At 35.7% G+C, this 27,762-nt stretch overlaps 3 protein-coding genes across 3 annotated transcripts; all 3 read right to left on the bottom strand.

Moving 5' to 3' along the window:
• Positions 1-8,749: 8,749 nt before the first annotated feature.
• On the bottom strand, positions 8,750-9,897 carry LOC139899938 (uncharacterized). The gene is made up of 3 exons (XM_071882762.1): positions 9,511-9,897; positions 8,942-9,370; positions 8,750-8,755 (listed from the first exon to the last, which is right to left on the bottom strand). Exons 1-3 carry the CDS (start codon positions 9,895-9,897, stop codon positions 8,750-8,752), a joined length of 822 nt encoding a protein of 273 aa, XP_071738863.1.
• Positions 9,898-10,417: 520 nt separating this feature from the next.
• On the bottom strand, positions 10,418-15,362 carry LOC139899937 (uncharacterized). Its single transcript, XM_071882761.1, has 2 exons — positions 14,201-15,362; positions 10,418-10,812 (listed from the first exon to the last, which is right to left on the bottom strand). Exons 1-2 carry the CDS (start codon positions 15,360-15,362, stop codon positions 10,418-10,420), a joined length of 1,557 nt encoding a protein of 518 aa, XP_071738862.1.
• Positions 15,363-25,950: 10,588 nt separating this feature from the next.
• LOC139899936 (uncharacterized) lies at positions 25,951-27,063 on the bottom strand. Its single transcript, XM_071882760.1, has one exon. The coding sequence runs from the start codon at positions 27,061-27,063 to the stop codon at positions 25,951-25,953; it is 1,113 nt and encodes a 370-aa protein (XP_071738861.1).
• Between the last annotated feature and the right edge of the window lie 699 nt (positions 27,064-27,762).

Below are 27,762 nucleotides of genomic sequence, written 5' to 3'. Positions count from 1 at the left end.
AAAAGTGTCGGGAAGCGGGTTTTCGCCCGCGTGAGTTCGAAAAACTGATCAGAATGTTTTAGTACATCTGAACGCCGTCCCAGATGTCTGGACGCCGTCCCAGTCTTAAGAGCTGGACGCCGTCCAAGCTTTTGGACGCCGTCCAGATCAACTGTTTCAGAAATTTTTTTTGTGGCACGTTTTCGGATGGTTAACGGGTTGGGTCGTTACATCGATCGGCTAGTTGTATGCTTATTCTTGTTGGTTTCAATTCTCCAAGGTCTAGTTTAGTGTATAGTGAATACGGCATTAGATTTATACTAGCACCTAAGTCTGCCACTGCTTCTATTGAACTAAGACTACCCAGAAAACATGGAATTGTGAAACTTCCTGGATCTGAAAGTTTTTCTGGTATCTTATTCAACAGCACTGCAGAGCAATTAGCATTCATAGTAACAGCCGAGAGTTCTTCCATTTTCTTTCTATTCGTGATTAAATCTTTCAAGAATTTAGCATATCTAGGCATTCCTGAAATCACATCAATGAAAGGAAGATTGACATTTATTTGTTTAAACATATCCAAGAATTTGGATTGCTCAGCTTCAAGTCTCTCTTTTCTCATTTTACGAGGGTAAGGAAGTGGTGGTTGGTATGGTTTAACATAAGGTTTAGCTTTAACTGTATTATCTTCATTAACCTTTTCAACTACCGGTTCTGTTTCCTTATCTTGTTCAGATTGTGGTTCTTGTGGAGTAGGAATAGCTTCATCAGAAATTATAGGTATTTCAGGTGGTTTAAGTGTAATACCACTTCTCGTGGTAATGGATTTAGCTGTTTCATTCCGGGGGTTAGCATTTGTATCACTAGGTAGACTTCCCGATTTTCTTTCACCTATCAACCTTGCTAGGTTGCTTACTTCTTGTTTCGAATTTTGAATAGAAGCTTGTTGATTTCTAAATGCTTGAGCATTTTGTTCATTGGTTTGTTTCTGAGATGTGAAAAATTGAGTTTGAGAATCAACTAGCTTCGACATCATATCTTCTAAATTTGGCTTTTTATCATCAGTTTATGATGGTTTATTTTGAAAAACAGGTCTTTACTGATTGTAAGTATTATTGGATACTTGTTGATTGCTAGGACCTTGTTGGTTGTTGTATGGAACATTTCGGTTATAATTCTGATTTTGATTGTAGATCGGTCTTGGCGGTTGATAATTATTCTGATAATTATTTCCAGGCCTTTGGTTTATGTATGAAACATTCTCTCTTTGTTCCATTGTTAATTCAATACTGAGACAATCTTTTGTCAAATGTGGTCCTCCACACTGCTCACAACTAATTCGTATTGAGTGGATATCTTTAGTCATCTTTTTCATTTGTCTCTCGACAACATATATCTTTGCAGAAATGGAATCAAAGTCATGGCTAGAATCGGCTCTAGCTGCTTTAGATGATCTAACGATATCTTTTTCTTGGTGCCACTCATGTGAGTGGGAAGCAGTGTTATCAATAATTTTGTAAGCGTCAGTTGCGGTTTTCTTCATAATGGAACCACCAGCTGCTATATCGATGTCTTTCCTTGTAGTGATGTCGCATCCTTGGTAGAATATTTGTACTATTTGACAAGTGTCTAAACCATGTTGCGGACATCCTCTCAATAACTTTCCAAATCTTGTCCACGCCTCATATAGAGTTTCATTTGGCTTTTGTGTGAACGTAACAATTTCTCCTTGAAGTCTCACGGCTTTAGATGCCGGAAAGAATTGTTTAAGAAATTTTTCAACTAAAACGTCCCATGTATCAATCGCCCCTTCAGGTAACGATTCTAACCAATCTTTGGCTTCTCCCTTTAAAGTCGAGGGAAATAACATGAGATATATATGTTCACCCTCCACTTCTCTTATTTTAAATAGTGTGCAAATCCTATTAAAGGTACGAAGATGTTCATTTGGATCTTCCTTCGGCGCACCACTAAATTGGCATTGATTTGTTACCATGTGTAGGATTTGTCCTTTGATTTCATAATCTGGCGCATTAATGTGTGGTTGAGTAATTGCATGACCTTGGCCAGTGCGTTTAGCTCTCATTCGGTCTTCCATACTTAAAGGTTCCAGATTCTCCATGATTGAATTTGTTGAATCTGAATCACTAGAGGATTCTGATTTAATGGTTAGTTCCTCAATAATCTCTGTTTGAATGATTGGTGGTTCCGGAGGAAAGATTAGTGGTTCAGGATCTATGAATCGTCCCTGAATATTCTCCGGATTCTCAATTGTAAGGTCGGGTTCAAAAAATGGATTATCAAAAATTTGAATTGGAGTACTTGGTCGACTAGATGACGTTTCTAAAGAAAAATCAACGGCGACAATATTAGCTAGATGTCTTGATCGAGTTACATGTGGTGAACGTACGAAAGGTGGTGAACGTTTTGCTCGGTGCATTCACTGAATATCCTATTAGTTATAAAAATAAGAAAAATTATATAAGTTATCAAATTAATAGACTTTTCTGATTTTGCCCACGTTTCGAATAGCCAAAAGATGCAGCAGAGGGGCAGGATTCGTTTGGTCTCAATATAATTGAGTACTGTTTGGCTCCAATAACCCGGTCCACGTACAAATCCAACTATTACTACGAACCAGAAAATTTTGATGTCTATCAATTTAACTACTTAAAATAATTTTTCGTTTAAATTTAAAGAAATTTTAGATAAGAAATAGAAAAAAAAATCTAAGTCCTAAAAACTAGATCGGCGAGAAATAAGAAAGAAAAAGAGCGCGTCGAAAAACGTCGAAAAATAAAAGGCGAAAAATAATAGGCGTCAAAAAATAAAAATAAGAAATTAGCGCGTCGAAACTTAAAAAGGAACTAAAAACTAAGAATTAAAAGTTGCGTGTAAAAATATTAAAGCTTAAAAGAAATACTATATCCCAAATGGCAATAACTTAAAAAGGTACTAAAACTTAAAAAGGCGTCGCAAAATTCTAAAGCACATAAATCTTAGTCTAAAGAAAACGCACTTAAGGAATTTTACGGCAAAGCCTAAAAATCTAGAAATAAAAATACTATGGCAAAAACTAGAACTTAAAACTAAATACGAGCGAAAAATACAAATATTACGCTAAAACAAATTAAAAGTTACAAAATATAAAAATAATCTTAAAGTTGTAAAAAGTACAATTTTTTATAAAAATATTATTTTTATAATATTTATTTTATAAAACTATTAATTTTATATATTAATAAAAACTAAAACTAAAAATACAAATTAAATCTAAAAACTAAAATTAAACAATTTAAAATACTAACCCTAATTAGGGTTTTAAATAATAATAATAATAATAATAATTACTCCGTAATGATTGATGTTAGAAGTCAAATGTGGCGTGTCAGGTACCCTCATGCGATCGCATGAGAATTTACCTTCGGGCTCATGCGATCGCATGAGCTAAGATTTCGGGCCAGGCCTTGGGCTACTACAGTACTGGGCCTCGAGAGTTTTTATTTTATTTTAATTTTTTTTTCAGTTTTCTGTTTTATATATTTATATAATATATTTATATAAATTAAATAAAACTTATATTTTTACAAAATAAAAATAAAGAAACCTTATAGTTTTATATATATATAACAAACTCTTAAAAATATTTATATTTTTGTTTTTCTTTTTATATTTTCGAATATTTAAAACGTATTTTTACAAAAGCGTATTTTTATAAAAGTAAACTTAAAAATTAATAAAAATCTTTTTTTATAGCGTTGCGCTTCCGGCATTTTAAGCAAGAATTGTCCCCGGCAGCGGCGCCAAAAATACTTGATGTGTGCGAGGTGTACTAGGAAATAGTATTATTTTTACAACGAAATACTATTAAATACGATACAATTTTACACAAGATATTTATTTATTTATAGAATGGATATACCTAAACCTTGCTACAACACTTATAGGCAATGTACCTAATCGTACAGTATTGTAGTTTTTAGTAAGTCCGGTTCGTTCCACAGGGATACACTTATACAAGCTTAACGCTATATTAGTTTAACTTATAAAAATACAAATATATATAAGTAATATTATTATTATAAAAAGGGGGTTTTTACCGTTTAATGACCGGTTTGTCGATTTTTAAAACTTTAGTCGCAGTTAAAACCTAATGTAAAATATTAAATAAATAAAAAGACTTAATTTAAAGTGTAAAGTAAATAACGATAATGAAATTGCGATAAATAAAAGCGCGATAATTAAAAAGTACGATAATTAAAAGTGCAATTAAATATAATGACAATAAATAAAAGAGCGATAATTAGAAGTGCAATTAAATATGAAAATAAAGGAATTATGCTTATTTAAACTCCCGTAATCATGATGTTTGACGTGTTGATTTTAGTTTATTCCCATGGATTAATTGTCCTTTGTCCTGGATTATTCGATATGTCCATACGGATTTGTCCATAATAGTCCATCAGGCATAAATATAAAGTGCGAAAGTCTTCGTCAAATTATTCTTATTCCCGAAGTCAAATATTCCAACTAATTGGGGATTCGAATTATAACAAGGTCTTAATACTTTGTTTAATGAATACACCAGGTTATCGACTGCGTGTAAACCAATGTTTTACTACTTTGTTAACAATTACACCAATTACCCTTGAATGTAATCCACCCCTATTTCAACAAGTCTATTAACTATTAATCCAGTTCCGTGTCCGGTAAAATGAACAATTATTGGTATTTATAGATATCCCGCCCACCGTACACAGTCAAGCATATGTGGTTATATATAAATACGTCAAATTATAAGTCTATATATTAAATTAACGAGGTATCATTTAGTTAATATAAAACCCATTAATAGCCCATAGTCTGATTTCCACAAGTGTCGTTCTTTTGTCCAAACTCCAATTATGGTATAAAGCCCAATTACCCAATCTTAATATTTTTAGCCCAAAATCATGATTACTTCGTCTTAAATAAGCGTAATAATAACTTAGCTACGAGACATTAAATTAAAAAGGTTGAACATAACTTACAATGATTAAAAATAGCGTAGCTTTACACGGACAGAATTTCGACTTACACCCTTACAACATTCGCTAACATACCCTTATTATTAACATTTAAAATTAAAATATAATATATATATATATATATATATATATATATATATATATATATATATATATATATATATATATATATATATATATATATATATATATCGTATGATAGAGAGAAAGAAAAAGATGTGTTTATGTGCTCAAAAACTGCGAAATTTATAGATCAGGCCTGTCACCTACTGCCATGCGATCGCATGGCTTTTTGCCTTCCAGGCCATGCGATCGCATGGCCTCTTTTTCCAACTCACATGTTGTTGTTTCTTCTGCCGACGGTTTTTATAATATATTATATAATATATAAATAATTATAAGAATTATTTAAATATTATATTATATTTATGTGCATAGTTGACTTGTAATTTTTAGTCCGTTGCGTCGAGCGTTGAGAGTTGACTTTGGTCCCGGTTTCGGATTTTCGAACGTCCTTGCGTACAATTTAATATTTTGTATTTTGCGTTTCGCGTCGTATACTCTTGTAATTTTGAGACGTTTCTCATCAATAATTGGAACCACTTTGATTGTACTTTGTACTTTTGAGCTTTTTGGTCGTTTGCGTCTTCAATTCGTCGAATCTGTCTTTTGTCTTCACCTTTTATTATTTAAACGAATATCACTTGTAAATAGAACAATTGCAACTAAAAACTTGTCTTTCTTGAGGGATAATGCTATGAAATATATGTTCGTTTTTAGCATTATCAAATAACGATAGTAATAACAATGATAATAACGATATTATTAGCGTAGCGGTATACGGACAGAACTCCGACTTAAAACCCGTAAATTAAACGTTACAATACCCTTATTATTAAAATTAACTTAAATTAAAATTATAAATATAAATAATATATAAAAAAAACAGAGATTTAGAAATGAAATATGAAATATGGTGGTTGGATTCGGCAGAATGCTTCGAGTATTTACAGGCCAGTTTTGAATTTTACGGCTCCGCGAGTGCGGCACTTTTGTGCCTTACAGCTCCGCGAGTGCGGAGCTTCGGATTCCAGCTCACCAAATTTTTGGCATTTTACTTGTCGACATATTATATATATATATATATATATATATATATATATATATATATATATATATATATATATATATATATATATATATATATAATATATATATATCATTATATATAATTATATAAATATTATATTATATTCTTGTGCATAGTTGACTTGTAATTTTTGCTCCATTGTCTCGTACGTTTACGCCCGGTTTATGTCTCGGTCCCGATTTCTCGAATGCATTTTCGTATAATTTAATATCGTGTACTTTGCGTTCCGCGACTTGTACTCTTGTCAATTTTTAGACGTTATTCTTCGATAAATTAAAACACTTGGAGTGTAACTTGTACGTTTGAGCATTTTGAACGTTTTCATCTTTCAAATCTTCGTTTTCGTCTTTAAATCTTCATTTTCGAGCGATCTTCGTCTTTCGTCTTCGCACTTATTTATTTAAACGATTACAACTAAAAATAAGGAAATTACAATTAAAAGCATTACATTTTGAAACGATATTACGACTAAATATATGTTCGTTTGGAGCAATATCAGGCACAAATAACTTACCAAGAATATACATATGAGTTCAGATCAAAAATCCCTTAGCTTGATTATATTAGTTACTTTGTAAGCTCGACTTTATAGGGACGGTACCGTTAGGTTTGACAAACCTTACCGCAAAAACATGTGCTTATATAGTTGTTACTCGTACACTTGATCGGTTTATCGCCAGTATAGGGTAAACTAAAGACGTGTGCTCGGCTCACGCAAAGGTTAAAGCTTTATAATCAAGTGTTCATGATAATGTGTACTTTTCCTATGATGTATTCTAAGAAAAATCTTGTGGCCTAACTTAAAAAATGATTTACTAAACCTGTAGATTCACTCAACGTTTTCGTTGACGTTTTGCATGTTTCATCTCAGGTACATAGAGCTAGTGCTTCCGCTTAATTGAAGTTATATGCTGTTTGCTGCTAGAACTGGACGGCATCCAGCATGTTTATCATTTTCATTTCAAGAACAAATATTCGCATTTAAACAGTTTTCTTTTAAGATGTTTGGGGTTCATTTACATTAGTCATTGACGTCAAATGTTTCCAGTTACATTTTCTTTAATAAATGGCTTTGTTTTAATGATTAATGCGAATACTTTTCGGAAACGTCTCATATAGAGGGCGTGACCGCTAAACTGTGGGACCAGGAGTTAATACTTCGTTAGTGGATTCTGACGGGGTATTACATGATGTCATTAATCTTAATAATTTTAAATTAAAAGTTAAATCTTATTAATTAAGTATTATTATTAAATCTTATTAATAATTATTTTAATTATTAAAATTAAATAATTTTGAATTATTTTAATTAATTATTTTGAATTTAGTACGAGAAGGTATAAAAGTTAGGCAGAAGGAAACCAATTCTAAATTTATATTTAATTTACACTTTTAAAATAAAATGACAACCAATATTATCACTTATGATTGGATGTGGATTGTTTAATATGCATTTTAGGTGTTTGATGAAATGTTCAGCTGACGAGTTTTTTAGTCGGATTCTGTGGTTTCACGGGTCATTAAACTAAATGAGTTTAGCATTTACGTTCACTTAATACATAAAATTCATTTAAACAAACCCGTAATTTCACGAGTCATTTCACTAGTTTTAAAGAAAAGAAAAGCCAAAAAGCGTTAATATTCTTCGTTGTGATGTTTAGTTTGCCAACAGGCAAACTAAATAACCATCTTTTATGAATTCTCATGTGAGATAATACCATCTTTTATGAATTCTCATGTGAGATAATACCAAATAATGAATATTATATACAATATCGATTTAGCTGAGGAAAAGTTATATTTGACGATATTTATAGATATGTTAGTGCGTTTAGACTAATATACAATAATATCACGTCAAAAAGTTATCCACCAATTTAGATTTACTTCCTCGTTTTCTAGATTAACCATTTTCCACAAATAACTTCTACGTATACAATTTTAATTTTGAAAAAACAAAATATTGTGTTCAATTCATCTCGAACATTCATGTACAACTTAATATGCTTTGTAAATTTTCATTAGAAAACACGTTTATGCCACTTATACATTGTAACTAGCATAAATACAATTCCGTAAACAAATAATCCTACTTTATAAAGTTGTCCCTATGCATGAAATTTTATACTGACGGGGGATTTAACTTTTGGAAAGAAGTTTCTTTATGTAATCTATCTACTACTCCCGTGGTTTCACTTGAATTGCTGAAATAGTCTCCACGGTTTTATTTTGATCTACTTGGTCCTCGTGGTTTTCAGAAATCCCAGGGACTATTTCAGTAGCAAAAGGACTATCTCAACAACATTTTGAAAACCACAAGGACTATCTCAGTTAAGATAAAACTCAAGGGACTATTTCAGTAATTTGGCTAAAACTACAAGGACTATTTCAGTAATTATGTCATTATCTTGTCATTTTAAGGAGGAGTTGTTTGGTATTTTCCTTTATGTCAAAAGAATATTTTTTTTTTTTGAAAGGCAAGCAATAATATAGATCACGAGAAAGTTACAAGGTTCAGATGCTCACATCCATACAACACGATACACAAATATTGACTAGTACCAATTGGTTGCAAAGATAGCAACCACTTTGACTAGACCTACATTGTAAGATACACACAAGGATTATTAAGCCATACAAGCCAATCTAATTTATTTCCTTTTAGCCTTTGCGAGACCCATTCATAGGATTTGGTTTGAATTTCATTAAGAGCAATCGGGGCGTTCCACGATTTACCGCGAAAAACCATATTATTCCGATTTTACCATATGAAATAGACACAAACCCATTCAACCGCTTGCCACACCATCTTACCTCGACATGATAGTTGAGAAGGAGCAATCCCTCGGAGAATTTCGTTGGAGCTCAAATTCGTGAAGTTGCCAAGTCCCCACCATCCGAAAACACGATTCCGTAACTCCATTGAGTGCTTACAAAATATTAAGGCATGGTCAATAGTTTCCAAGTCGTCATCGCAGAGTGGGCACCTAACACTATGGAGATCAATACCTCTTTTGTCGAGCTCCGTTCTAACCGGTATACGCTTCTTGATAACCCGCCACGAAAATATTTCCAATTTCTTTGGGACCAAATTGTTACGGAAAGTTTCAATAATGTTGTTGCCGATCGAAAGTAGGTGTTCATCCACGAGAGCCGACAGTTTTTTACCGTAAATTTGTTGTTGCTCGCCATGTTCCACGACCAAGCATCTTTGCTGTTACGATCCAAATTCAAATTAGAGAGAAGTGCAGCTAGCGACTCGAGTTCACCTGATGACCCCCCGAATGGGCTTCTGATCCAATTCCAGACTATCGAAGTAGATCCTGAGTTGTTCACCTGTAGCCGATCACTCACCAAAGCCTCTTTTGAACTTTCAAGCCTGAATAATCTAGGAAATCTGTCACGTAGTCGTCTGTCCCCGACCCAAATTTCGTTCCAGAATGATGTAGCAGTCCCATCCCCCACTGTTTTCACAAAAGAGGAGCAAAAAGGAATGTGCAAATCGTCCAAAGCTTTTGCTGCCAAAATGATGTTAGTCCAAGTGCCTAACGATGAAGAGCGGGGTATGTCACTCCTCATCATCAAGCCACCACACGAGCCATAAATACTACGAATAATTTTCACCCAAAGTGCATTGGTTTCGGTTTTAAACCTCCACCACCACTTCCCAAGTAAAGCAAGATTTTCACTTTTAAGAGCGCCAATATTTAACCCCCCCATTCCCATAGGATGCAATAACATTGTCCCATTTAACCCAATTTATTTTAGAACCCGAATCCGACCCGCCCCAAAAAAAAGAACATCTCACACTTTCAAGGATATTTAACACACGGGGCGGAGCATGAAAGAGAGAGAAGTAATACAATGGGTGACTAGTAAGAACCGATTTAATTAGAACCAATCGGCCACCAAATGACATCGTTCGCATTTTCCAACTCGAAAGCCTACTTTTAAACTTCTCAATTACCGGAGTCCAATCTTTAGTTCGATTCATTCTAGACCCGATAGGTAATCCAAGATAAGTAAATGGAAATTGTCCTACTTGACACCCGATTTGATTTGCAACAATATTCAACTCATCAATACTAACACCAACGTCATACAAACGACTTTTTTGGAAATTAACTTTCAAACCGGAGGCTAGTTCAAAACATTTAAGAAGGTTTTGAAGGTTAGAAGCATTCGACCGGTTCCATTCCCCGAGAAAGATGGTATCATCCGCATATTGCAAGTGAGAAACTAGAACTTTGTCATTATCTACTTAAATGCCTTTAAAAAGCCCCCTATCGGTTGCCGCTTTAGTCATGATGTTCAACCCCTCCGCCGCAAGAATGAATAAAAAAGGAGATAATGGGTCGCCTTGTCGTACTCCTCTTTCCAACGAAAATTCTTTTGTCGGTGACCCGTTCACGAGAATAGAGATAGAAGCCGAGCTCAGACAAGAATATATCCATTTTCGCCATTTGCAACCAAACCCCATACTATTCACGACTTCCATTAGAAAATCCCAATTAAGACAATCAAATGCCTTTTCAAAGTCCACTTTAAACACTAAACCCTTTTTTCGGTTATTTTTGAGGAAATCAATACTCTCGTTCACAATAAGAGCACCATCTAGGATGAAATGACCTTTTAAGAAGGCACTTTGTTCCGGACCTACAAGCGAGGGAATTATTTTTCTAAGTCGATTTGAGAGAAGTTTGGCAATTATTTTGTAGTAACTACCAATGAGGCTTATAGGCCGGAAATCACCAAGACATAAGGGGTCACTTTTTTAGGAACCAAAGTGACAAACGACGCATTACAACCTTTTGAGAATTCCACATTTTCCCAAAACCAAGAAATAGCCTTAATGAGATCCAAGTTGTGCTTACCAAAGGATCCGTTTTCCCGTCATACATCGGGGGTTTAGTCCTCATGAAGCTCTTAAGACAACGCTCCATTTCACTACTACCCCGAAATTCGGAATACTTCCTATCCATTTCTTCTCGAAACGTACTCATTTGCTCCGCAACGGCGGCCGCAGCTCTAGAGTTAAACTCCTCGTCATTCGTCTCGATCTCGTTTCGTGTCGTCATTCTAAAGAATGCAAAACGATTAGTCCACGAACGTATAAAACCGCACGCACAACACCGTCCCATCTTGCTAAACACTCGTCGTACATCACTCGTTAGACACGATTTGCACCCGTAATAAGGTTTGCAAGTCCTTATTATGCACACACGCCGCATCGACTCGTTAGTACAACAACCGCCTCGCTCGATGATATAAACAAACACAACCACAAACAAAACACAACGCAAGAATCAATATCGCAACACAATAGCATATTAATAATATCTGCATTATTAATATAAACGTTAGTCAACCTACAATCAAGGCACTAACTAAACCCATTCCGACCCGTAATCCTACAAGTCCCGCAACAAATAAGCACACACAAAAGTCTAAGTCTAGGCAACTATCTCAAGTCACCTAAATCCCTTAGACCATGCTCTGATACCACTTGTAACAACCCAACCCGTTAACCATCCGTAAAAGTGCCATAAAATTATTTTTTTTAGAGCCAGTTGATCTGGACGGCGTCCAGTAATCTGGACGGCGTCCAGTTGTAAAAACCAGGACATCGTCCAGCCATCTGGGACGGCGTCCAGATGTGCTGCCAGATTCTGATCAGTTTTACGTTTTTCACACGGGTGAAAAACCCGCTTCCCGACACTTTTAAACCAACACACTTTCACAATATATTACAATAGGTTAAACTAAGAGTTTTTCATAATAAAAACCGAGTTTTACGACACCGGGCCCACATCGACCCAAAATACCACAAGTGACTATTTCGACCCATTAGTTTATACAAAACATAGACCGAGCATGAGATTGGGGACACGCTACCCAATCCTAAACAAATCCAAAGGCAAGTCTTCTAAAGCAACTACGCAAGTCCACTAGTCCTCGCGCTTACCCGAGCCACCGCATCCATGCAATCTATAAAAATATAAACAACGAGAGGGTAAGCTAACACTTAGTGAGTGAAAATATACTACATACATATATATGTATAAAATGGACACGCCACAATAATAATCAAATAGCGCATACCGAAGCATCCAAGTATAAGGCAAGCTAAACCTAGCATACCGTACGTTCACTAAGCACAAGCTAACAACACCAACAATATAGTAAGTTCGCAAACAACGTTGCGAACAATGCCAATAAGCTACAACCAGAAGGTTAGCTACATCACGTCAATACAACATTATATGTATACAATATATATATAACAACGCGTAAAACTCCCAAGGTTAACCATAACGCGATGGCGTACCGGCTCGTGGTTCACACCATACGCAATTGAGTCATACTCTTTTATAGTGCTACCGGCTCGTGGTTCACACTCGATGCTACCGGCTCGTGGTTCACATCAATTTATTTATAGTGCTACCGGCTCGTGGTTCACACTCGATGCTACCGGCTCGTGGTTCACATCAATTATTTTATAGTGCTACCGGCTCGTGGTTCACACTCGATGCTACCGGCTCGTGGTTCACATCAATTATTTTATAGTGCTACCGGCTCGTGGTTCACACTCGATGCTACCGGCTCGTGGTTCACATCCTATCACACACACACATTATGGCACTACCGGCTCGATGGTTCATACCATAACATTCACAAATAAATACGCCATATACACATACGTATAATTATTCCACTCACAATACTACCCTTCGTCATTGGGGTTATATCTAAGTCCGCATCACAATGTTAACCCTTCGCCATTGGGGTTATATAATCCACATCATACCGCGTGTGATAATGTACACACAAATTGTGTACCCCGCCAAAGGTGGCCAATCAAAACGCACAACCGTGCCAATTGGACCTATACACAAGTCCATCAAATCCACCTATATGTGAAGTGAGCTCTATAACCAAGAAACACTTCACCCCGACCCGCACCCATCCTACACATACATATGCACATAGGATATTAACACTCACCTAGTCGTCTTGATGAATGCTTCCAAGTAATCCGCAACGAGCCAAATGGAAAGTACCTAATCCATTATCACAAACACAACAACACAATTATGGTTGACTTACAAACCAACCCAATTGACACCTAGTGCAAATTCGACCCATTTGCACTTCCAAGCACGAAACGCGCCCACACTAACCAATATCCACTAACACGAGTGAAAATGGTCCTAACACACCGATTAAGCCCGATCGCAAGTGTTAAACACGTGTCATACCCATTTTGACACCAAAACCCTAATTTGACCCATTTCAAAATTAGGCAACCAAACACATCCAAAAGTGTTCCAACACTTCCATAATCACTAAACCTAGTGATTAAACTTACCATCAAACCCTAAACAAGGCCAAATCGTCAACCGACCCAAAACCCGCCAAGTGACAAGAACAACAAGTCACCATAAACCCATTTCATCATCTAAAAGGGTTTCATAACAAACTAACTCAAAACCCTAACTTGAATATCAAATCTAAACAAATGAAATTCAGAGTTTGAGCTTACCAATGCTACCACAACGTAGCTAGGAGCGAGATGAACAACTTTAGAACCCGAGCTTTAGCGAGAAATTGACTCCTCCTCTCCAAATCCACCTCTCTCTCTCTAAAACCCTTGCTCTCTCTCTAAAAATGGTTGAGAGTGTTTTGTTGGTGAAGATAAGGTTGAATGAGCTCAACCTTTGCCCATTTGTGGCTTAAAACCGGCCACCATGTGAAAAGACCAACATACCCCTCTAAAAATCTTGAAATCTCACAGCTGGCCCGACAGACACATGGGACGGCGTCCCAAATTCTTGGACGGCGTCCCGTCCTTCTTTGCTGGACGGCGTCCCGAAGGTTTGGACGGCGTCCCGAATAACTAAAATGTCAGAAACAGAAATAGGGTCTTACATCGGATATATTAAATCCTCCAGACTAGGTCTATCAATGCTCGGTTCTTCAAAAATACTTTTAAAATGCTTAAAAGTTTCATCTTTGATATCCTTATGTGAATCATTCCAAGTACCATTGATTGTGAGGCCACGTATGGTGTTGGAATTATTTCTCCTACGAATAACCGAGTGGAAGTACTTCGTGTTTTCATCACCGTCTAAAATCCACTTTACCCGAGCCTTTTGTTTCAACATGTTTGTTTTAATTCTTTCCTTCTCTAACCACTGTTTCCTTGACTTTCTCCATAGCTCTAATTCAACATCAGTGAGGACACGTGATTCGGCTTGAAGTTCGAGTTGCTGAACTGTGGTTTTGAATAGATCGATCTCACCATCTAAGTTGTTAAACTTACTCCTACTCCATGCTTTAAGGGCGTTCTTAACATTCTTTAACTTATTTCTAAACACGCAATCTTTCCTATTGATATCAGGGACCGCAACATTCCAAGCGTCACAGATTACATCACTAACATCTTCTTCGTCGAACCAAACATCAAAAACTTTGAAGGGTTTTGGGCCGAAGTTTCTTTCCTCGTCTTTTAGCATGATAGGACAATGATCCAATAAATCTCTATCCAACTCCACCACTGTTAAGTCTTTCCAAAGATTGTAGAATTTTTCGGTTACCAGGAATCTGTCGAGCTTACTATATTTAAGCCCATCGTCACTAACCCTCGTGAAATTTCTACCACCCAATGGAATTTCCATCAATCTAGAATCTGCAATGAATTTATTAAAACGGTCAGCTCTGTACTCGAGAAATTCACAATTGAATCTTTCCAACTGGTTCCTGACTTCATTAAAATCGTCGCATAAAACCCACTCTTCGTCATTTGCTGAGATCAAATTAAACAGTGCATTCCAAAGTTTCTGCTTATTCACATCATCACATGGCCCATAGACATTTGCAACATTTATATTGCAGCCTGAACTTTTCCAAACCCCTTTGATTCCAATGACATAGTCAAGTCTAATAACAGTCTTAGCTTCAAAAAGATTTGAGTCCCAAATGAACAATTGCCCACCTGCTTTACCTATTTTCTCTTTTTGCACAAAGTCACAATCATACGAACCCCACAATCGACCAATCCAGTTTAAGTCTACACTACCCATTTTAGTTTCTTGTAAAGCCACAAAGATGGGTTTTTCTTTTAAAATCAATCTTTTAACCCACCCGAACTTATCAACTCTATTCCCATACCCAAAACCTCTAACATTAAGTGAGATAATCTTCATAATTGAACAATATAATTCGAAAAAAGGACAGATAGCTTACTGAGAGGAAGATTTTTTCTTCCATTTTAGCCCTAGCTTGTTTCTATAGTCGCGAATGCTGTCTTTGCTAATGAGATTATTATCTTCAATTGCATCATTCCCAATAGAATCGCCAGATGCCTTTGAAGAGGATGACCCTCTATTGGCGCAGGAAGTACATTTTGATCTCAAGGGGTTACTTCCAGGTCTCTTTCTCCTTGCCGTATTTTTAACATTTAACATTCTTGAGGAAGATTTCCACCTTCGAATACTTGACCAACAACAATCCCTCTTTACTTGTGCACAATTTTTTGGCTGAGTCTGTGAACTTTGCAGGTTTGGGCGAGGTTGGACTGAAGGATTGCAAACGTGGTTACAATCAATTTTTCCGACTGGTATGGTAGGTTGACTCGGTGTAGCTTTTGAGTTACCAACCTTACAATGTGAGCCCAAATATTGTTTCTCATGGCACTCCACAGAATTGGCCTGAATAGGTACTTGCCCATTTGGCATAGTTGGGCCATTTTCCGTATTACAGTCCAAGAAGGAATCATCCACATCACTTGGGCCAGGTGACTTCGAGCCCAATTTATTATCAACATGGCCCAAAGAGTTGGGTGATCCATTACATGCGTAACCCTCATTTTGGGATATGTTACCTGGGGGCGATGAAGAATTTAAATTTTCATTGGAATCTGTTGCGCCGTTACTTCTGTCCCATGAGTTGTCAGCACTGTTACTTCTGTCCCATGAGTTGTCAGCACCGTAATCATTAAGATTTTCTTGGAAAAGGTTCTCAATCCCCAAACAATCAGATTCTTCATCTTCCATCTCTTGAACTTTTCGATTCCGATTGCCATCATCAACCCTAGCATCATCAACGGGAAACTTAAAGTTAACACTATGATTGTTATTGTGATCTCCCATATCTGAATTGAAGTCAGATTCATATTCATCCCTAAGTACATCTTCATCGTTATCAGAATTATCAATAAACATGTCATCCACAAATTCATCATCTTCATCATCAGTATTGTCTCTACCAGTGAGAACTTCAGTCTCCTTAATATCAAGCTTGGCAGGGATGGTTGGGCTTTCAGTGACCTGTGCTTGAACCCATGACGTACCCACTTTGACACTGACGATATCATCAATACGCTTTGACATATGTTCTGTGATTATGAGTACTTTACCAACGTTAAGATCTTGATTATCACATGTGACCTGACAATTATCAGTCTCTAGAACTTCACCCCATGAACTAGCAATTCTCTTGAATGTGGTTTCATTCCAGCAGATCACCGGGACGCCTACTATGTCGAGCCATACCAAACGTCTCGATACAGGGATAGACATGCCCAACAAATAGGTTTTGGAACACCATTTATGCAAGACATGATTTTTGTTGCTTAGGATTTTATCAACTTCAACGGAGGAGTAGAAGACAAGCAATATATTAAGCCCTCCTAAATATTTAATGTCACAATTGGTAATACCTTCTGCTCTACATAACCCGATTAATTGTTCAATAGTTCTCCAGTCCTTAAGAACACCAACAATCGATCTTTTCGCCAGATGCCTATTACATTCCCAAGTTTTGACTTAACACCTCTTACTTTCTCTCGAATAAGCTTCACTTTTATTCTCATGAATCTTATTAATCTTCTCCCTAAGGTCTCTTTTGTTGAGTTTGTCCCTAAGATCACCATAGTGGCTACCCGCAACATCCCTATAATTACGCCCATCTCTGAAGGAGTTACAGAAGTTACTATGGTGGGTGGGTCTCTTGGGACTGGACCCTTTACCTGATTGATTAAAACAGCCTTCCCCACCCCTTTCTGTTGCTTTTAAGATTTGGATTTGGTCCTCAAACATTATGTTGCTCAGCGAACCAAGCAAACGATCTGCATCTTTGACATTGCCGAATCTAGCAAACGCAAACCTCTTGCCATTTCTAAGTCTCTTACCCACCATGTATACATCCCTAATGTCACCGAAACATTTGAAAGTTCTCCAAAGTTTCGTAACATTCCAATCTTCCGGGAAGTTGAAGAACATGAAGGATGTCAATTGGATACCGGATAGCCTAGTTAATCGATCTTGAAATCTCCCATTGTAGTGCTCTCGAACTCTAAACGTGCTCGCATTGTGATTACTCTCGCCCTCTCTCTCACTCCTATTTTTCTCTCTCACACACCTCTCCATTTTTCTATCTTAAATTATGTCAAAAGAATATCAATTTTTAAATAACTAATTCTTGCAACTCCAAGTTCACGTCCACTTCTTGACTATGATCGTTCAATTATTTGAAATATAATATGGATGAGTAGATTATTTTGGAGTTGACCACATAATTTTTGTTTTTTGTTTTTTCTTTCTATATACTCACATTTATTTTTGAATAGTCGCGTGTGAATTTAATTTAATATAAACTTTGATTCTATAAACAATCGATTTAAAGCTACGTAAATTTATTTACAAATAAATTACGGAGTAGAAATTTCTACATGGTGCTAACTCTGATACACAGAGACGTCTTCGGGCATAGAGAAAATGGCAACCGCCTAAGACCCAAAAATCAAAAGAGCCCAAATTTTTTAATATTTATTTGATAATAAAAGAATTGTCGAACAGTTAAGTAAATTAAATAAAATAATGTCGAATAAATATTTGATAAGAAAAAAATTTGTTACGGCTCTCTTGAAAACTTCTTTCGTATTGATAAATTTAGTATAATCTTTTATGTATTAAAACAAATTAGCGTGTGTAAGGACCCATTTTTATTTTTGCCCAGGGCTTTCTAAATGTTGAGACGGCCCTGCTGATACATCGCCTTAACAGTGATTGGTTAATTAAATGTTATTTTTCAACTATATAATATAAGTTAGTCTTTTTATATAATATTTTATGATTATTATTTTTTTACTAAAATAACGATTAAAGGGTGTTCATCAATTATCAATAGATGAAACCCCGTAACCGATACAAGCAAAGAAATCAAACACGACGAATAATTGTAAAAAGTATTCATCAATGTAATTTTATGATATGATATTATGATATACGCAGTATTTATTATACAGAGTAGTATAAGTACTATTTTGACGCTCCAATATAGTAAAAAAGTTTATCAAAAAATATTGAAATATCCATAACATTTAGTTTTAATTAAATAGATAAACTGTAGTGACATTCAGTGGCGAAAATACATGGGGCCAAAGGGGCCCGCATCCAGTAGATTTTTTTTCAGTGTTAAAATTTTGGGTTTTTCGAATTTGCCCCTGGTGAATTTTTTTTTTTTGCCACAACCAACATATTTTAGCCCAAAACCGTTGAATTTTGCCCAAAATTCTCCAACTTTTGACCAAAAACCTTTAAATTTTGTTCAAAATCTTCAACTTTTGCCCAAAAACCTTCGTAATTTGCTCAAAAACCTCAATTTTTTGCCCCAAAACTTCATATTTTGTCCAAAAAAATTGCTACAGTTTAATTTTTTTTTTTGTCCGGATGAAAAAAAATTCTAGTTAAGCCGCCACTGGTGACATTAATCACCCTTTCCGTTCAATTATTCATTTGATATTTTAATTTAATGGGGAAAAAATAGTCACATGCAGAAATTATAAGTTTGTTTTTATATATCAATAAAAATAACTAAATATGGATGAATATAGATAGAGATCGGTAATACGTAGTCTTGTTAACTAGTGCTCTTACAAACCTGTCCTTTTTCGTGGAATTCTTGGAATTTTGCATACGATTATTGATATATTTTCCAGTTCTCATCGTCTTAGATTCCACTTCTTAAATAATTTATGTTTTCTTTTCATAAAAGGTATGACGTACCCATCCAATAATTCAGGAAAAACAAAACGTTATCAAGATAACTAGACTTTATAAGATCGTGTCGTGTCAAAATAAAATTTCCAGAAACATGCAAAACAAAAAAGATAAAGTAATGATCGTTATGCTATACATTTGAAGTAAAAATGAGAGAAACACGGGTAGTTATCTTAAGTTACTCACTAGTTAGATAGGAGTTTTGAGGGTATGGTAACATTCCGTCTTACATCGGCTAAGAAATAAAGTCATAGTTTCTTATTATAAGTTTAAAGTAATGGATAATTAACGTGGCGCGCACTGGTTTTTAGTGTAAACTTGGAGATACTAGTTATTCCATTGTTTTAGTTTATGAGGGGCGAATGTCAGAGCGACTCATGTGCTGATCAGGATGGTGGGACAAACCTTATCGATGACGACGAGTTTATGCGAATATTACATTGACTCTGGACATGATTGATCTTGAGTAGAGATGACATCCATGGACAACGGGCACAGATATTTAATGCTTGCGACTCGCCCGCCAAGATTTTTTCGATACCTGCGGGAACCCGTTTACCCTCCAACGGGTAATTTTTTTCCCGTACCCGCGATACGAGAGGATCCACGATCCACGGGTTTACAAAATGTACACTTTTAATTTTTTGTCATGGATACCAACTACCAACACATAAACCTGCGAATAATTATGAAAATGCATTAAAATATTTTAATTATATAATATATAACTAAGTAAATGTATGCGTGTGAACGAGTATACCTGCGGGTATGCAACTGTGAAATTGGTTCGTGTTTCTTCCAGGGCAGCAATTGAGAGCGGGTTATGCAACTGCGAGAAGATGATCGCGTGAGTAGTTTAGTTCCCTTTGGGTGATGCCAAACTGTTGTTCAATAAACTTGAACCTATCAGCAGAATGAACTTATATATACTCCGTAGTATTCAAAGCAATAGATGAAGAGAGTATTATGTAACTGATAGGCGTCGAAGTACCCGTCAAAAATAACTTAATTACCTTAAACTAGTTAGAGCAAGTAAGGTTCGTTCCACGGGAGATTGTGGTCAAAAGCAAGCAATTTTCAAGAGTTGATTTTGCAATTTAAAACTAAATTCAAACTAAACTAAAGACTTTAAATGAAAAAGACTTAAACTTTATGAAGTTTAAGAAAAGAGCTTGAAACTAGTAATTAAAAGTGATGTGTTGTGATCAATAGGTAAAAAGCTTTATCCCTTCCAAATCCCAATTGGTATAATTCATTCAAGCAAGCACTATATTTATCAAGCTTTTGTTTAAGTCGCATAGACATGAGTTCTTAGGTTCATTAAAAACATTATCATGAGCACAAGTTATGCAATTTATACAAAAGTCTTTATCCCTAACTAAATTAACACAATGTGGACTTAGAACAATTGTTAAATCACAATAACTTGTCTTGTAATAATAAAGATCAATAAACTTACATTAAACAATTACTTAATCAATTCACAAATCATAAATCAATCTCAATACAATTCATGAATCACATAATACTTGAATGAAATGATAAATACACAATTGTTCAATGGAAGGAATAAAGAATAACACTTAGCCGAGCATGATGATTATGAAGAACATGATGAAACTTTGATGAACCATGATGAACACGCCTTTGATCCTTGAAAAGGTGATGAATTTGATGTTAGGGTTGATGTTTTTGGCTCTAAAACTGATGAAAAAGGTTCCCAATTCGTGGGTAAGGGTTTCCCTTATATAGGGAATGGATAACTTGTTCCCAAAGCAAAAATATCTCAAAATCCGGCATCAGCGAAATTGCATTAACGTATTTTACGCCATGCCTGGCGTAATTTACGCCCATATTTGCACTTGCGTAAAATCTTGGCGTAATTGTACGCCCAAAAATGATTTTTTCCCTGATTTTGAAACTTGCATTGGCGTAATTTACGTCGAGCTGGCGTAATTTACGCCCATATTAACACTGGCGTAAAAGCTGGCGTATTTTACTTGAAAGCTGGCGTATTTTACTCCAGTGTAAAAATTCTGATTTTTCCAACTTTTTCCACAACTCGACTTTTAATGCCGTTTTTCTCACCTTTTTGCACTAACTTCTTTTCTCACCTATAAAACACAAAACCACATCAAAGTATCTCATTTTTCACTCAAATATGGTTACTTTCACGTTGTTAAGCATAAACGATCGTGTCAAATAAGGACCGATCAAACCCCCACACTTGGCTTTTGCTTGTCCTCAAGCAAATCTGTTTTTAACTATAAGACAACAATACTTAGGTGATCTTAATTCAAATAACTTTTCGCAAAACAATTTTAACTATTAATTGAGATGTAAAGGCAATACGGGTCAGTCACTCAATACCTCAAACAATTTTTCAACCACCAATGCATCAATCACAAAACTTTTCCTCATAGGACATTTCCTTAACTTACTAATTCCAACGCTATGCATAACACTATAAGCCTCAATCATTTCCCAAATCAACAAATAGATCAACACTTAGAACTAAGTTAAACAAATATCCTTCACAACTTTTTCATGATCCATACTTAATCTCTTAACAATAAATACAAATGTATCTAGGTAGCATGTCAAAAGAAACACAAAATGGGTTAAATTACATCCGGTTAAGTTTATTGGGTTGGTCATGACTCGGATAAAAATTGGTGTAAAATAGTTACGAATGTCGAACCAATCAAACTTTATAAGGTTTAGAAATTTTAACGTGACCCTCATTCGTACAAAGATAAAAAAAAAAAACTTAAACCGGAATGTCAACTATAACTAGAATCATACATATGTTTGTGGTTTTATCCTCCTTAACTTCGTAAATAACCAAACTCATGCCCTTGTCTACATTAGTATTAAGTGCATAAAGGTTCGTTAAAAACGATTAATTTCAATTAGACCAATGAACCTCCTAAGTCTAGTTAGAAATACCTTATACCACAAGCCAGGTGAAACGGATATTAGTTACATTGCCCATTTTTACGCGACATTACATGAACAGTGTAGGTTCTTTTGTGAGGTTATGAGAAGTCTTACTTTGATTTTACACTTCAACGAGAATGAATTTTATGCCTCAGTGGTCCATGCTTTATAAGGCACTCGTTTCATAATTTTTGGCATAGTCTTCTTCTACTCTCTTTTTCATTAATTTTTTTTACTATGCCTCAGTGGTCCATGCTTTTTAGGGCACTTGTTTCACAATTTTTGGCATATATTTTAAATTCGTCTCTTTCACTTCCTCCTCATCTTTTTTTTTTTTTAATGATATCGCACATGATGTAACATATTTGGAACATTTTTTCATGTAACGTTGAATGCGTGGTGACGGTGACAATGATATATAGATATAAGTAGGATGTAGATGATGGGTGTTGGATATGGTGAATATCATTGTCATAGCTTGGGATATAAGGACTTCCGTTCGACCTTTGCCTAGGAAAGAGTAAACTCTATAAGGGTTGCACCAGTGACGATTATTATGGTTATGCACTTATGTACCAATGAGTAAATCGTGGAATCCAATGTGGAACCTAGGAAACCACTCTGAGTCGAATTAGTCAAAAAACCACAAACACTATAACATGATAGCCAGTTATAATTGAAATTCAAATTTAAACCAATTATGTCTTAGCAAAAATGAGTTGCGTTGTCACCTAATGTTACCGCGTCTAAACAAGATAAAGTAAGATTAATTCGACATTAATAACCCAAAAATTAAGGGTAGGAATGGGAAGTTGGTTTTTCTTTGGTTTTCATTCTAAAGGTTCAGGCTGCTAATGGTAAGTACTTGAATCTAGTACACAATCGTGTACTAACGACCTGGGTGGACTGGCTTAAAAATGGTGTAAAATAAAAAAAATGGTTTAAAAAGAAAATCCTAAAGTGTTTCTTTATCATTCATGTTACCTAGAATACAACAGTGGGATCTCATTTTCATCCTTTCTTTTCTCCATGAGAATACAATCTCTTAAAGTTACCTAGCCGAGGTCAACAAGGTCAAATGCTTTCAATAAATTACCTAACACTATCATTCCTCACCGGCCAAGTCCAAAACTTTCAAGTTAATTCTTAGTCACTATGGGTACTCTCATGGGTCAACATCTCAATTATAGCATTAAAAAAAAAAAAAAATCGACCACCTAGGTAATTTAAAACCATTTATTTCTTACAACCTTTGAACAACAAACTTTTTCAAGCTAAGCCAAATGTGCAAATTTCCTTCCTCCCCCCCACACTTAAACCATGCTACGTCCTCGTATGCATGTTAAAATAATTTTTAAGTAAAAGTGAGGAATTTGAACAAGAGAAGAAGAAAAAGAACAATATTACCTGGAATAAAATCAACTTCCATAACAACCGTAACAAGCACACTGACTCCCCATTTCATCATATAACATGTTTCCTTCCATCCAACTTTATTCTTACAAAACAAAAACAAAAGAAAACATAAAATCTAACTAGCCCACTTTCGTAGGGATCCCGCTTGCACTTAGCGTGTGCAAGAAGCCTTTAAACCATCTTATTCCCTCGAGTGGACGAGTTTTGTCTCGTGAGGGCTTGCAGTGAACATTCCCACAAAGTTCATTTAACTAAATAAATAAAATAGAAATAAAGTCAAAATAAAATAAAGGAGACTTAAAAACTCTACACATAGTTCGTGCAGTTTTTATTTCTGAGTCGTGCACGCGACTCGTTCTCTACTTCAGCTAATTCCGGGACTGTAGAAGATTCCTCCTTCTTTCACTCTATGAGAACATTCAATTTTTCGAACTTTCCTCAACTTAGACTCCAACCATGCATCATCTTCCTTGGCGACATGCATTAACTCAAACAATTTATCTTTTTCTTTAGGAGACAAGTTACACATAAGACGGTTACTCAAACTTTCGTCTCCTCTACTCCTAGCATCATGAACCCTTCTATGTAAGTTTCTCATAGAACGATCAATCACCGGGTCATCCCCATATTCCTTACACTCACTATCATGCCTCACAGAACTATGTGGCGAGTTTACATTGTCTCCCCCACACTTAGGCCCTTCAAGATCCTCTAAATTGGAAGACACTTCATAATCAACTTGAGAATTAACCTTCACATTCTTATTCATTTTTATTTTGTGACCTCCAAACCTTTTAACAAGTTTTTCTATGGTTCCCTCCATTACTTTGACTATTTTTCCACTGAATTCTTCAGATTTTTCAAGTGTATCATCAGACACATTCTGAACACACATATTCGCCATTTTGTTATCACTAGATACATGCTCAATCGTCTTCGGAGTTACCAATTGTTCATCCTGTTCGCATTTAGAAACTTTTTCATCTACCCCAACAAATGTGGATACTGCTATCACGGTTTCCTTCGCCGGCAATGAACAAGTGGTGGTAATAGACGAACTTAACTTGGTCTCAAGAACTTGACTCAGATTTTTCAACCCGCGCTCAAGATTTTGGATCGACTCTTGTTGACTCATCAAAATTTCTGCATTAGTTCTTATTTGAGATTCCATGAATTCTCTCATCTTACCCTCTTCACTAAATTTCCTTACATCCTCTTTCTCTTTCACATTCGGTGCATACTTTTGAACCTGTTCATGGTTAGTATCTAACAAAAAACAATCCTTGACATCCGGTGTATGTAATGAATTAAAAATATTAATTCGTGATCTCTTATTACCAAAAGAAATGTCCATAACTCCGGTTCTACAATTGAAAAGAGCATCAATTGTGGCAAAAAATGAACGACCAAGAATGATCGTCGGTTGGGTCTCCCTAAAGTTAGTCTCAATGTCCATAACAATAAAATCTACCGGGTAATAAAAGTCATCCACTTTCACAATCACATTTTCTAACATACCCCTTGGAGTTCTCATTGTCCGATCCGCAAGTTGGATGAGAATATTAGTTTGTTTTAAAGTTCCCAACTCGTACCGGTTAACAAAACTTGATGGAAGTATGTTAATACTAGCCCCCAAATCTAATAAAGCCTTTTTGACGTTAACATTACCCACCGTAACCGAAATTAGCGGTGTACCCGGGTCCTTAAACTTCGGTGGAAGTGAACCAGAAATGACCGCACTCACTTTTTCAGTTAATTTTACCTTTTTGGGCAATGATGCATTGAGTTTCCGTTTTTGAACACACAAATCTTTTAAAAACTTAGCATATGCAGGAATTTATTTGATTGCATCAATAAGTGGAATATTGATTTTTACTTGTTTAAACGTTTCCCACATATCATCTATTTTTGGTCCCTTTTTCCCATAAGAAAATTGGTTCGGGGACTCCAAAGTCTTGGGAAATGGAATAGTATTAGTCTCCATATCCGTTTCCTCAAACTTTTCAACTACCGATTTTTCAACATTTAACCCAACCCCAAAATCCACCGGAACTTCATTAACATTATTACTTAAATCATGTAAAATAGGAGACTTACCTGGTCCATACTCGATTTCTGATTCCCTGGGCATTTTTAACTTGTTATCATATACCTTTCCATTTCTTAAAGTGCCCACCATGTTCACTTCATGTCCTCTTCCTTGTGATTCATGATTCGGGTTAAGTAATGTATAACTCAGAATTGTATCTGATTCTCGTGTTGCCTTTTCCTCCGCCACTTGACCAATTTGCTTACCCAATGCCGCAATTGACTTATTTTGAATTTCCAAAGTCTTCTTCATCTCTTCCATGAATGACTCCATCCTAGCATCCGTGCTTCAGGATTGACTTTGTTGATTATTTTGAGACAAATTTTGGTTTTGATAGTTATGGTTTTGCCTTTTGTATTGGTTATTTTTTTGGTTCGGGTAATGGTTTTGGTGTTGGTTTGGTGCATTCATTGTGTTGTTGTTGTCCCAGCTAAATTTTGGATGACTTCTCCACCCTGGGTTGTAGGTGTTGGAATATGGATCATACTTCCGCCCTTGAATCTCGTTCACTTGCTCTTCTATCCCTAATGATATCCCCTTTTTACAACCATTTGCATAATGAGAAGCATCACCACATATCGAGCACACATCCTGAACCTGCACAAAATTAACACTACCACACTGGTTCGGGTTGTTAAAGATTGGAAGCAACATCTTTATCTCATCTAATTCCTTTTCTAAATTCCTAGTCGACCCTCCCGAGTTAGACACGTGGTTAACATGGGAAGAATTGTGAGTTTGCCGTGCAACCGAAGCTTGAGTTTTTGAACCCTTGCTCAATTGCTCAAAAAATGCCCATTCATCCTCACTACTTCGAGTCATAAACACACCACCACTAGCCGCTAATAGGAATTGTCTATTTTGCGAGTCAAGACCATCATAAAAAACTTTGACAAGTTCCCATTTTGGTATTTCGTGGTGGGGACAAGATCTAAGTAATTCCTTCAGACGTTCGTATGCTTCATGAAAAAGTTCATCTGTCAATTGCCTAAAAGATTTTATTTGCATATGCATATCCGAAGTTTTACTTATCGGGTAGAATTCCTCAAGGAATTTCTTTTTCATCACCTCCCAAGTAGTGATACTCCGGGCGGGTAACAACAAAAACCAACGCTTTGCTTTATCTTTTAAAGAATAAGGAAATAGGCGAAGGCGTACCTCTTCATCCATGAACCCGTTTACCTGATTTGTAGCACAAATCTCATTGAATTCGGTGATATGCTCATAAGGTTCTTCCGTTGCCATACCTCGGTAGTTTGGCAAAATAGAAATCAATTGAGGGCGAACCTCAAATCTTCTGTTGTTATCCGCATTCGGAGAGGGATAAACAATTGGTGAGTGATCTTCATAATCACCCGGTTGGTAATACGAATCCACACCTCGTGCGTCTCTCTCTGCCATTGTTGCAAATAGGATTTCCGCCTACCTGAAAAGAAACACAAACAAGAAAACACAACGCGTAAAACTGAACAAAACTAATAAAATGAGAAAATATTTTTGGATTTTTTTGGTTTTATAATTTTTATGGCTTTTTCAAAATTTAAAAGAAAACAAAATACAGATAAGAGCTTGCAATCAAGCGCACACCTCCCCGGCAGCGGCGCCAAAATTTGATGGGCGTCGAAGTACCCGTCAAAAATAACTTAATTACCTTAAACTAGTTAGGGCAAGTAAGGTTCGTTCTACGGGAGATTGTGGTCAAAAGCAAGCAATTTTCAGGAGTTGGTTTTGCAATTTAAAACTAAATTCAAACTAAACTAAACACTTTAAATAAAAAAGACTTAAACTTTATGAAGTTTAAGAAAAGAGCTTGAAACTAGTAATTAAAAGTGATGTGTTGTGATCAATAGGTAAAAAGCTTTATCCCTTCCAAATCCCGATTGGTATAATTCATTCAAGCAAGCACTATATTTATCAAGCTTTTGTTTAAGTCACATAGACATGGGTTCTTAGGTTCATTAAAAACATTATTATGAGCACAAGTTACGCAATTTATACAAAAGTCTTTATCCCTAAATAGATTAACAAAATGTGGACTTAGAACAATTGTTAAATCACAATAACTTGTCTTGTAATAATAAAGATCAAAAATCTTGCATT

Source organism: Rutidosis leptorrhynchoides, chromosome 3 (assembly GCF_046630445.1).
Source record: "Rutidosis leptorrhynchoides isolate AG116_Rl617_1_P2 chromosome 3, CSIRO_AGI_Rlap_v1, whole genome shotgun sequence".
Lineage (NCBI taxonomy): Eukaryota > Viridiplantae > Streptophyta > Magnoliopsida > Asterales > Asteraceae > Rutidosis > Rutidosis leptorrhynchoides.
The sequence above is the reverse complement of the archived record's forward strand: the minus strand, read 5'-3'. Positions and strand labels throughout refer to the sequence as shown.